The sequence below is a fragment of the Anolis sagrei genome, chromosome 3 (assembly GCF_037176765.1).
Source record: "Anolis sagrei isolate rAnoSag1 chromosome 3, rAnoSag1.mat, whole genome shotgun sequence".
NCBI classification, from domain to species: Eukaryota; Metazoa; Chordata; class Lepidosauria; order Squamata; family Dactyloidae; genus Anolis; species Anolis sagrei.
The window spans coordinates 155,239,257-155,252,130 of NC_090023.1; the positions used below are offsets into that span (position 1 = coordinate 155,239,257).

Consider the following 12,874-nt stretch of genomic DNA (forward strand, 5'->3'; position numbering starts at 1 on the left):
GAGTATATCCTGACACCCTTTTCTTTTTAGGAAGCTTTATGCCTCTCCTGCCTTTCTTTCCATGCACTGGGTTGGTCTCGTGATGTCACGCAGGTCCAGGGGCGGCTCAACCCATTACGCAAAGTAAGCATTTGCAGTATAGTTGATTTTGCCCAGGGCACTCTTGAGGTGCTCTTGGGGGAAAATAGACCTTGACATATGCAAGTTGTAGTTACTGGAATGTATAGTTCACCTGCAATCAAAGAGCATTCTGAACTCCACCAATGATGGAATTGAACCAAATATGGCACACAGAACTCCCATGACAAACAGAAAACATATATCAGTGATTGGTTGGTGGTTGGGGGGGGGGGATACTGTTTGCTTACCGTTGAAAATACCTAGAGCCGCCTCTGCGTGGGTCCCCCCTCCTCCCTCAAGACCCACCTGCCATTCACCCCTCTAGACCTGTCCATCATCCTTCCCTTCCTTCTCCCGCTTTCAATCCGGACAGGCTCCCATCTGCAGAGGAAAGTGAGGAAGAGGGGGAGAAAGAAGAAGGCGAGAAGGAGGAGTTGGGCAAGTGGGGTGAATGCAGGAGGCGGCTTCCCAGGCTGGCATATCCCACGATGCACGTGGCAAGGAGAGACGTAGCTCCAGTGTAAATATATACATTACTGTATTTATTGAAAAACCGCGAAACAGCGAGTCCGTGAAAAGTGAAGTAGTGAGGGAACACTGTACCTAGTATAGTGTTGGAGGGGAAAATGTTGACAAAGTCCCAAAAATGGAGATACATTGTAGCATCAAAGGAATTGTGTTCTCTACTACTTCATCACACTAGAGCAGGGGCCATCAAACTTTTTAAACAGAGGGCCAGGTCACGGTCCCTCAAACTGTTGGAGGGCCAGATTATAATGTGAAAAAAATCATAAATGAATTCCTATGCACACTGCACATATCTTATTTGTAGTGCAAAAAAACACTTTAAAACAATACAATAAATAAAGAACAATTTTAACAGATATAAGCTTATTAGTATTTCAATGGGAAGTGTGGGCCTGCTTTTGGATGAAGAGATAGGATTGTTGTCACCCTACAACCTCTGAGGATGCTTGCCATAGATCAGTGGTTCTCAACCTTCCTAATGCAGCAACCCCTTAATACAGTTACTCATGTTGTGATGACCCTCAACCATAAAATTATTTTTGTTGCTACTTCAGAACTGTAATTCTGTTCCTGTTATGAATTGTAATGTAAATATCTTAAATACAGAATGTATTTCATTTACTGGACCAATTTGGCACAAATATCTGATACGCCGACATTTGAATGCTGGAGGGGTTGGGGGAGGGTTGATTTTGTCATTTAGGAGATGGGATTTATAGATGGAGATTAGAGGGAGAGAGGAAGAGAGTTGCAATTTATTAAGAAGTTTAATTTTATCATAAGCATTCAGAAACAGGAGAATTGAAGCTGGGGCTAACAGCGGGAGCTCACCTCGCTCTCCAGATTTGAACCTGTGACCCGTTAGTAAGTTTAGCAGCTCAGTGGTTTAACCCACTGAGCCACCAGGGGCTCCCAGGTATAAGTTGGAAATCATTTCAATGTGTTTAACATTTTTATTCTTAGTGTAAGTTTTCCTGTTGTGTGCAGTTTTGTGCTTGTTTTGATCTGTTTATTTAGTTGATTACTGTAATTTCTTTGAATTTAAAGGGTCGTTTAGAAAGCTCTTGACTACTGCATTTCAGAGTATTCAGCACCCATTCTATAATTATGGAAATCATCTATGTTTTTGATTTTGATTTTCTTAATATTTTGCTGTATTGAAAATCATATTCCACTGTTCAGTCCCCTACGAGCTCCTCCCCCACAAATATACCTTTTCAATTGCTATTTCATCCAGAGTTTTATCATTTTATGTCATGCAATTGGCCCACCCACTGTATTTGATTTTCCATTATGTTATTTTGTATTGTTTATTTGATTGGTTTATTTATTTTATTGTGATATTATTTTGTTGTTTATATTTTATGTTGCTGTAATGTATCGCTGGACTTGGCCTCGTGAGCCAAGCTGGATGGCCATCTGTCAGGGGTGATTTGAATGTAATATTCCTGCTTCTTGGCAGGGGGTTGGACTGGATGGCCCATGAGGTCTCTTCCAACTCTATGATTCTATGATTCTATTCTCTTTGGGGATTGCCAATATCCGCTGGATAATGGAGACAGGCAGGGAGTTTCAGAAAGATATCTATTTCTGCTTCATTGACTATTCTAAAGCCTTTGACTGTGTGGATCATAATAAATTGTGACAACTTCTTGGTGGGATGGGCATCCCAAGCCACCTTGTCTCTCTCCTGAGGAATCTGTACAAGGACCAAGTAGCAACAGTCAGAACTGACCACGGAACAACAGACTGGTTCAAGATTGGGAAAGGCGTACGGCAAGGCTGCATATTCTCACCCAACCTTTTTAACTTGTATGCAGAACACATCATGCGATGTGCGGGGCTTGATGAATACAAATCTGGGGTGAAAATTGCTGGAAGAAACATTAACAACCTCAGATATGCAGACGACACCACTCTGATGGCCGAAAGCGAGGAGGAGCTGAGGAGCCTTCTAATCAAGGTGAAAGTAGAAAGCGCAAAAGCTGAGTTGCAGCTAAACATCAAAAAAACCAATATTATGGCAACAAGAATGATTGACAACTGGGAAATAGAGGGAGAAAACGTAGAGGCCGTGACAGACTTTGTATTTCTAGGTGCAAAGATTACTGCAGATGCAGACTGTGGCCAGGAAATCAGAAGACGCTTACTTCTTGGGAGGAGAGCAATGTCCAGTCTCGATAAAATAGTAAAGAGTAGAGACATCACACTGGCAACAAAGATCCGCCTAGTCAAAGCCATGGTATTCCCTACGGATGTGAGAGCTGGACCTTAGGGAAGGCTGAGCAAAGGAAGATAGATGCTTTTGAGCTGTGGTGTTGGAGGAAAGTTCTGAGAGTGCCTTGGACTGCGAGAAGATCCAACCAGTCCATCCTCCAGGAAATAAAGCCCAACTGCTCATTGGAGGGAAGGATACTAGAGACAAAGTTGAAGTACTTTGGCCACATCATGAGGAGACAGCAAAGCCTAGAGAAGACAATTATGCTGGGGAATGTAGAAGGTAAAAGTAAGAGGGGCCGACGAAGGGCAAGATGGATGGATGCCATCCTTGAAGTGACTGGACTGACCTTGAAGGAGCTGGGGGTGGTGACGGCCGACAGGGAGCTCTGGCGTGGACTGGTCCATGAGGTCACGAAGAGTCGGAGACGACTGAACGAATGAACAACAATGGTGTTCATTCGTTCAGAGTATAAATAAAGTGGTGGCAGAGTATAAATAAAGTCTATAATATGATGAGTCCATAGCAGACAAGATCACACTGCTGGCTGTGGTATTGGATCACACATCGGACACTTCCCAAGTGTCTAGGACTATGTGATGTATCAGCGAATAATGCATATAGATCCCAGTATGGTGGCCTTCTGCAGCTCACAGATGATAATTTTGTCAGCACTGATTGTGTTTAAGTGCAGGCCAAGGTCTTTAGGCACTGCACCCAGTGCATAGAATTATTATTATTAGTTTCTCTTTCTTCCTTAATCATTTTAATTCTGTGTTATTTCTTGTTAGCAATTAGATGTCAACAATATGTTTCAAACCGTTGACATTCCTTCTAGTTTTAATGTTTCCTTCCTCTGAGTCGAACCCTGGTTTCCATGTGATGTTTGCACACAAACTAAGGCGCTACTTTCAAAGAGGCGGAGTCCTGAGTAAGTGCATAAGGTTTATGGACTTCAGCTCCCAGAATCCCTGAATACTGCCCAAAGCGGCTGAGGCTTCTGGGAGATGAAGTTCTACGCTCGTGTAGGCCTAGCTGTAGGGCGTTGCAGCGTAAGCCAATCAGATCGTGGCAGGTTCCCTCGCTCATTCAGGAAGCCGCGGCCTTTGTGACGTCGCTTGCCAGCGGGTGCTATGGTTATGCGTTCGGTTGCCCGGCAACGGCAACGCATAGCCATAGCACCAGCTAGCACGTGACATAACAAAGACTACGGTTTCCTGAAAGGACGAGGGAGCCTGCCATGATCTGATTGGCTTACGCTAGTCTGTGTCCTTACGCGCCATTGCAGCTCTTTCGCTGGGAAGCCACAGATCGCTGACTGGTGAGGAATCCATCTGCCTCTTAGTCCCAGTCAATGCGCTCAGCCAGGGCAGAGGTAACAGGGCCTAGAAGAAGGGAACACGGGTTTGGTTCAGTGTTTCTCCAACTCTGGTCCTCCAGGTGTTTTGGACTTCAGCTCCCAGAATCCCCCATTATTGGCTGAGGAAGCTGGGGCTTCTGGGAGTTGAAGTCCAAAAACCTGGAAGATTAGAATGTTGCACTCACTAAACCAGGGGTCCTCAAACTTTTTAAACAGAGGGCCAGGTCACAGTCCCTCAGACTGTTGGAGGGCCGGATTATAATTTGGAAAAAAAAAAGGAATGAATTCCTATGCACACTGCAAAAAAAAAAAAAAAACCACTTAAAAACAATACAACAATTAAAATGAAGAATAATTTTAACAAGTATAAACTTATTAGTATTTCAATGGGAAGTGTGACCCTGCTTTTGGCTGATGAGATAGGATTGCTATTATTGTTCTGTATTTTCAAGTCAGTGTTTTCAATCCTATCTCATCTGAGATGACTTAAAAACACACAACAGCAATCCTATCTCATCAGCCATTGAATTGCTGTTGTTGTTGTGTGTTTTCAAGTCATTTCAGACTTAGGTTGACCCTGAATGAGGGCCGGGTAAATGACTTTGGAGGGCTGTATCTGGCCCCCGGGCCTTAGTTTGAAGACCCCTGCACTAAACAGTGGGAAAGGTTTGAGCCTTCTGATTTTGGGACTTCAACTCCCAGAAGCCCCAACTAGCTTGACCAATGACCAAACTTTTGTGGGGAACCAAAGGTTGGAAACCACTGCCTTCAGAGAAGCAATAACACTATGTAACAAAAATGGGAAAAACAATCTGTTCTTGGTTTGAAAGTGTCATTTCTTGTTTAATTGTGTGGTTCTTACTTTGAAAGTAGTCGTTATACCCCAGAAAATTCGTTTTTGTGGCTGCCACAAACTAGGTTGAATTGGGTGAGACTGGACGAGATATTCAAGTCCCATCATCAATGGTCCGCCATCCTCCAAACTGTAGTAGGATGTAGAGTGGGTCATGGGGCTCTGTGTGCCAAGTTTGGTCTTTATCGGTCTTTGTTGGGGGCCACAGTGGTCAGTGGAAACGGAAGGGTTTGAAAGTACTACAAATCCCATTATCCATTGTCCCTCCTCCTCCAAACCTCACCAGGATGTAAAGGGGGTCATGGGGGCTCTGTGTGCCAAGATCAGCCATTGGATGAGGGTCTCAGCGGTGTTGGGAAGTGAGTGGAGGTACTTCAAGTCCCATCATCCGTGGTCCATCCCTCTCCAATCTGCAGTAGGCAGTAGAGTGGGTCATGGGGGTTCTGTGTGCCAAGTTTTGTCTTTATCGGTCTTTGTTGGGGGCCACAGTGGTCTGTGGGAACCTCACCAGGATGTAAAGGTGGTCATGGAGGCTCTGTGCACCAAGTTTGGTCTTGATCAGTCATTGGATGAGAGTCTCAGTGGTCTCAGAAAGTGAGTGAAGGTACTGCAAGTCCCATCATGCATAGTCCGTCCTCCTCCTAACCACACCAGAATGTTGAGTTGGCCATGGGGGCTCTCTCTGCCAAGTTCGGACTTCATCTGTCATTGCATGAGGATATGTAAATTGTTCCACAGTGGCAACCAATCAGATAGCTGCCACAGCCTCAGGCCTTTACCGCTCCGCTCCTCTCTCTGTCTCTCTTGGAATATTTGGGTTGCCAATCAGGGACAATATGCAAACTGTACCACAGTGGCAGCCAATCAGAATGCTGCCACATACACCTCCCGTCCTCCACATACAAACACTGACTTTTATTATATACATAGAGAGAGAGAGAGAGAGATTGTGTCAGGGATGACTTGAGAAACTGCAAGATGCTTCTGATGGGAGAGAATTGGCTGTCTGCTAGGACCTTGCCCAGGGGATGCTTGGGGGTTTTACCATCCTGTAGGAAGCTTTTCTCATGTCCCCACATGTGAAGCTGGAGCTGACATATGGGAGCTCACCCTGCTGACCTTGTGGTCAGCAGTTCAGCTGGCACAAGGGTTTAACCCAGTAGTTCTTAACCTGTGGGTCCCCAGATCTATTGGCCTTCAACTCTCAGAAATCCTAATAGCTGGTAAACTGGCTGGGATTTCCAGGAGTCGTAGGCCAAAATACCTGGGGACCCACAGGTTGGGAACCACTGGTTTAACCCACTGCGCCACTAGGGTGGGGGTTGGGGCTCCAAAATGTAATCAATGTTCATCGCAGCTTTATCACTGAATTGAATAAAAATGTGCAAAGACAATACATAAAGAATTCTCATTTTAGCCCAGATTCTTGCTCAGGAAGAAACTTTCAAAGATATCAGTTTATGATTATAATAGCAAAATGTGTAGTAAGAGATAAGTCTGTGCTTAATATCAATGCAGAATTTTGTACAGAATGGGAACAGATGTCGAATACCTCAAGAAATGTATGGGAAAGTGCTTGACTGCGGGACTTGCTGAGGTGGCAGACCGCCAGCCGGAGGATCCAATCAATTTCCTGGCACACTGGCTTTACAGCTACAAAGAAAGAAGAAATGACGAAGAAAAGGTGACACAGATCTTTCCTTAAAAAAAAAAAAGCCAATATTTAAAAAGCCAGTCTTAATGTGGCAGAGTTTCAATTCATCTCCTCCTGTGTGTTGGGTTTTTCTAGATGAAGATAGAGAGAGCCCAGCTGGAATGTGAATATGAGGATGCCGTTGAAGAATTGGAGAGGAGAGAAAAACTAAAAGCAGAAGAACTCCTAGTTGCCCAAAAATTTGAAAAAGAACAGACGGTCTGAATCTTTTATGTTTGCGTTAAACCTTTTCTTTTCATACCAATATTTATTTGACCACTGAAACAGCTGAGTTAACCTCCAGGGTGGATCAAGTGCCATATATGAGGGTTGAATGAAAAGTAATGTCTCCACCTTCGTTACTTGGATTTGGATGGGAACATTTTAATAAATCAAACACAGAAATAATCCTTACGATGTGCTCTTTAACTACCACTATTCACTTTTCCACATAATCACCAGACAATGGGATACATTTCTGCCAAATGAACAAGTTTTCTGAAGCCGTCACAGAAGAAGTCAACACTGTTTATGCAACCAGTGTCTCATAGTTCTCTCAACGTCTTCATCAGAAGCATAATGATGTCCCCGCAGATGTTCTTTCATTATCGGGAACAGATGGAAGTCAGACAGTGCTGAATCTGGACTGTATGGAGGATGTCGTATGGGAATGAGATCCAGTCTCTGAAGTTTCAAGTCTGTGCGCTTTCATTTTAGTCAACAGCATCCTGGGTACCCACTGTACACAGATCTTCCGATAGTCAACCAAAGCAATAATGTGGCCCACACCAAACATCCTTGTGAAATGCCAATTATGCTTGAAATTTCTCTCTGAGTGATACGAATCAATCTGTCAACCTTTTGCTTGTGAAACTCAGTGGTTGCTGACACAGGATGTCCAATTCTTTGTCATGCAAGTCAGATGTTCCTACCTCAACATCTTTAAACTTACTCACCCAACGGCACACAATACTCACATCAACACAATCACCATAAATAGCTTGCATTCTCTGATTAATCTCCTTTGGGGTGACACCTACTTCTGTCAAGAATTCAATGACACACGTTGCTTAAGTCATATTGACCGACCGTCTGCACAGGGTTCTATACTTCGCACTTTAGCAACACAACCATTCAATGCTAAGGCTTCCTGCCAAAATGGAACTATAGAGGAGAGTAAACTGAACAAGCCAGTACCTGCCAAATACCAATATTGCCATCTGTTGAGGAGTTACGAAGGTGGAGACATTACTTTTCTTTCAACCCTCGTGTGTGTGTGTGTGTGCACATACACACACACAAATATTTCCACTCTTATTTGTGGTCACTGAGTTTTGAGCCAAATACTTGAGATGCCATTTTAGTAAGTCATTTTGTTAATTAAATTATAGTGTTTATTTTATAAAGAACAATCAGAAAATAATACAGAAATATTAACTGAGGAAGCAACTTCAGATGAAAGCATTGGAACAAACCTTGCTAAGAAAACCCTATGATAGGTTTGCCTTAGGGATACCATAAGTTATAAATTACTCAAAGGCATAGCAAAAGCAGTGGTGCATCATATCAGTAAACCTGTTGAAAATGGAAAGCAATAATGAACAGTATTCATGAAGGATTTAAGCTGTATTATATGGCAGTGTAGACTCAGGGCCCTACCGCACAGCCATATAACCTAGAATATCAAGGCAGATAATCAATAATATCTTATTTGAATTGGGTTATCTGAGTCCACACTGCCATATAATCATATTATCCAGTTCAAAGAAGATAATGTGGATTATTTGATCTGATAATCTGGATTATATGGCAGTGTAGAAGGGGGTCTAAGAACATAGATGTGAATTTCAACATTATCATCCCTTTTAATAGTAAACTTGGGTGGTAGAAGGATGGTTTGTAAGTGTGTTTCTTTTAGATCAGAAATGGCGAGTGGAAAGGAATATTTTCTACATTTCTGGAGGATTGACAATGTATAACAGTAAAATGTTCATAAAGTTTTAAAAAGGAACTAAAGAATAACATAATGGCTCTGTGGGCTTCAGATACTTTATGGGATAGCAGAGAGATCTCAGAACGTGGGAAAGAAGAAAAAATATAACATTTGCAAATTATAAACAGTTCTGCAAGTCTTTGATTTCAGGCAACCTGGAGTCCTGAATTACTCTGCTCCTGTTAGTAGCTGGTGAGACCCTACAAAATGTCTTTCACACACAGGACTTTCATTATGCAAGAATAGCTGTTTCTGACTGCTATTTGAAATTCCTTCTTCACATTATCCTTGTTTGTTCCCTCTTGCTTTTCTGTATATATCCCATGTCCTGCAGCCATGATTTAAGGTTGTTATTCATACTGCAGAATCAAATTTTAAAGCATTTGTTGTAAAGTACTGTAGGACTCCATATTGCTATTCCCCTTTATACCATGCATAGTGGAATAAGGACACATTTGGTTGATACCTAAATTCAGGTAGAAACCTTTCCCACAACATATTAACCTTCTATGTGTAAGGAAGCTTATTTTAGTGTATAAACATAAGTGAAATAACTGTATCTGGTAAAATTCTGTTCTTTTGTGGATAGGATAATATTCTTTAAAGAGTTTTGTCCCAGGATTGAAAAGGATGGACTGAAAATCATTTCATGTAAATTGAGATTTCTCGTTTACATTCCCATTTAATCTCCAGGATAGCAAAATACTGGGCCAGAAAGGGAACATCTGCAGTAGACACTGATCAGACCATCATTCTATAATACAGTGTAATTTAACTGCTAAGCCAGAATTATAGCAAACCATGAGTATAAGAGCAAACCAGCTTCCTATGAGTAAGAGTTAATCTTAGATAAGAAAATGTTAAGAATTGAATAAATATTACTGTAGTCAGATTATTTCCTTTCCATGAGAAGATCAGATATTTACTAGGTAAGAATTTTGTTTTGTTTTTTTACTCACGGAAATATAAACATTTATGGAATAGTGTTTCTCTTAAAGAGAAATGTATATTTTAAAAGTCTCAACTGGATTGTCCTAAGCAGAAATAAAAACTAAAACAACTTTTAACTCAGTCCCTTTGAGCTTTTGAATTAATAGTTTGACACCACTTTTAATTGCCATGCCTCCATGCTATGGGATCATAAACATTGTTGTTTTACAATGTCTTTTTCCTTCTCTGCCAAAGAGTGCTGGTGCCTTATCAGTCTACAACTCCCTTGTTTCCATAGCGTAGAGCCATGATAGTTAAAATGTTGTCAAGCTGCATGAATTCAACACTGTATGTATTTGCACTCATACTGTCGCAATGTTTATGTGTACATCTCTTTTAAAAATGCATTCTAAAAAGGAACCTTTCGTAGTTCTATGTTGTCATGCTCATATGTATGAAATGCATTTTCATTGACAGAAGAAAAGTAAAGAAGATGTCAACATTCCTAAAGAATTTGAAACCGGAGCATCAAAAGAGATATTAAATGATAAACAGAATAAAAATGAACTAAATATGTCAAACAATGTGTTGAATGAGATATTTGGGGAAGTTGCAACTAACGTAACTCTTCAGGAAGCCATGCCTGAGATAACTGTTGATGAGGATTTTGATGACGTTACCAAGGACATGGAAGACACAGAGAAAAATCAATTGGAATATTCCAAAATCCCGGAAAATGAAGATGATATACCTTCAGAAAATGACAGTTCAGATGAGGAATACAGGTCTAGTTCAGACCTAAACTGAGATTGACTGTTTCTCAAATTTTCTTGGAGGTAAATCCCAATTAGTTAGAGAGGGCTTTGAATCAAAACATTGTGTGCAAGAATGGAATCTTAAAGAAGATACTTCAGTTAGAGTAGGGTTTTGTTTCATTGGTGTGATCTGCAGTGTTTTGAACATGATTCATAGTAGTATTTTATGGTAGTATTTTACCTCTGGGAGGATGCCGTTACCTTCATCAACCATCATGAACTAGGGTAGAAAAGTAATGCAGAGATGTAAAAGCTGCTATAGATTTTCCCCATCCAACAATCCAATCAAAAAGTGTTTATTTTCTAATGGCCACAGGCTACCATATTGGATTGCATGATTTTTTAAAAATGGTTTTAAGGTTTTATATGTTTTAATTGGTTCTTTTCATTCTTATGTTTTTATTATGTGTGGTTTTGCCATTAAATTGTTGCTTTTTTTGTTGTGTCAGGAGCAACTGGAGAAACTACAAGTCGCTTCTGGTTTGAGAGAATTGGCCGTCTGCAAGGACGTTGCCCAGGGGATGCCCAGATGTTTTGATGTTTTATCATCCTTGTGGGAGGCTTCTATCATGTCTCTGCATGAGGAACTGGAGTTGATAGAGGGAGCTCATCCGCGCTCTCCCTGGATTCGAACCTGCGACCTATGATACAGTCCTACCGGCATAGGGGTTTAACCCACTGCTCCACCAGGGGCTCTGATATGGTTGCTTATACACACACACATACACACACATATATATGCTACCTTGAGTCCCCTATGGGGTTGAGAAGGGCAGGGTATGAACACATTAAATAAAATTTTAAAAATCCTAACAAAATAAAATAAGTTAAAAATTCTTAACAAAATTCTTGCTTGCCTTTCTCATGTTCATTCTGGGAAAGGGAGCAAGAACTGTTAGAAGTACTGTAGGGTTCTCCAACAATTTAATCCAGGTTTATGGGCATCAGTAGGTGTTTGGAGTCACTTCATAAAATAGTCAAATGATTTACTACAACCCCCCTAAAACCCTGTTAAAATCATAGGCTATCCAGTCCAACCTGCTGTGCAGGAACACAGAATCAAAGCACCTCCAACAGATGGTCATCCAGCCTCTGCTTGAGAACCTACAGGGGTGGCGGCGGTTGATGATATTGAAATAATAAATAAATAAATAAATAATGTCTCTCTTCAAGGCCTGAGGTGAGTTATAATTAACAGCTAAATTATACAATACATCTGTTAAAGATATAGATAGAACTAATTTGTACCAATAAAATGAAGTTGAAATTCATTGGTTTAAATTGATTGGATGGGCCTGCCAGAAGCTAGAAGTTTTCAGCTGTGTCTTCTGGCAGGTCATTCCACTGTCTCAGGGCCGCCTATGAAAAGGTCCTCTGGATGATGGCTGCCAGTCAGGTTCTGGCTTGTTGAAGTGTTTCCCCAGAGAACCTCAGAGACTTAAGGAATGGATTATTTGAGAGAAAGTGATCTTGTACATAACTATGTAGGACGTTAAAGGTAATAACCAACACTTTGGACATTGCCCAGAAACTAATCGGCAGCCAGTGAAGTGATATTAGTATGGATAATCTATAACAGTTCAGCAGAATTTCAAGTGGGAACAGTTTTCATTAATCACTTTAATCAGACTTTTAAATGTGAAATGTTGTCTTTGTATTGGCTCACAGTCTTTTTAGGGTGTAGTTACCTTCAGAATAATCAGAAAGCAGATTTCATTTGAACCCCTAACTGCTTTTTGGGGGAGTCAGGGTTGATATGAGGGAAAACATGCTAAGCAGCTATGGAGGTTCATTTTAACTCATAAATACGTTTGAATATAGGTGGACATCAGTTAATGAGTTAGATGTGTTCCTGGACATTACTAATTTAACAAAAGACTTGTTACCAAAGGGGAAAAATAACATGGAAATAAAAGGGATAATAATAATAATAATAATAATAATAATAATAACAACAACTTTATTATACCCCACCACCATCTCCCCAAGGGACTCGGAGCGGCTTACAGGAGGCCAAGCCCAACAGTACATCAATAAACAAAAGCAATAAACAAAAACAATAAATACAATTAATATAAATCCCATATAAACAGTAACACACAAGGATTTAAAAACCTATGGCCGGGCCAAATGTAATAGTTTAAAAATTAAAAAATAAACGCTGGGCATGAACAAGGTAGGATATAACTGGTATAGGGTTTTCAGAGAGATGATGGAATGCAGTCAATCCCAAACCAATAGTAAAGTGGCATGGTGCTGAGAATTTTCCTATAGATTCGCACAGCACAAAAAAGGAGATGTGCAACATGTTTCAGCAAATATGCATGTGTGAACAACCAAGTCAAATAAGTATTTAATTAATAA

The 12,874-nt window shown here is 40.9% G+C and overlaps 1 protein-coding gene across 2 annotated transcripts; it reads left to right on the forward strand.

The window, feature by feature from the left end:
• Positions 1-4,015: 4,015 nt before the first annotated feature.
• LOC132771259 (DPY30 domain-containing protein 1-like) lies at positions 4,016-11,639 on the forward strand. Of its 2 annotated transcripts, none has more exons than XM_060769018.2 (4): positions 4,016-4,241; positions 6,598-6,763; positions 6,869-6,991; positions 10,173-11,639. In XM_060769018.2, the coding sequence occupies exons 2-4, from the start codon at positions 6,611-6,613 to the stop codon at positions 10,500-10,502; spliced, it is 606 nt and encodes a 201-aa protein (XP_060625001.2). In that variant the 5' UTR covers positions 4,016-4,241; positions 6,598-6,610; the 3' UTR covers positions 10,503-11,639. The 2 variants fall into 2 exon arrangements, with proteins under 2 accessions (XP_060625001.2, XP_060625000.2); XM_060769017.2 differs by having other exon boundaries at positions 4,017-4,187.
• Positions 11,640-12,874: the final 1,235 nt, after the last annotated feature.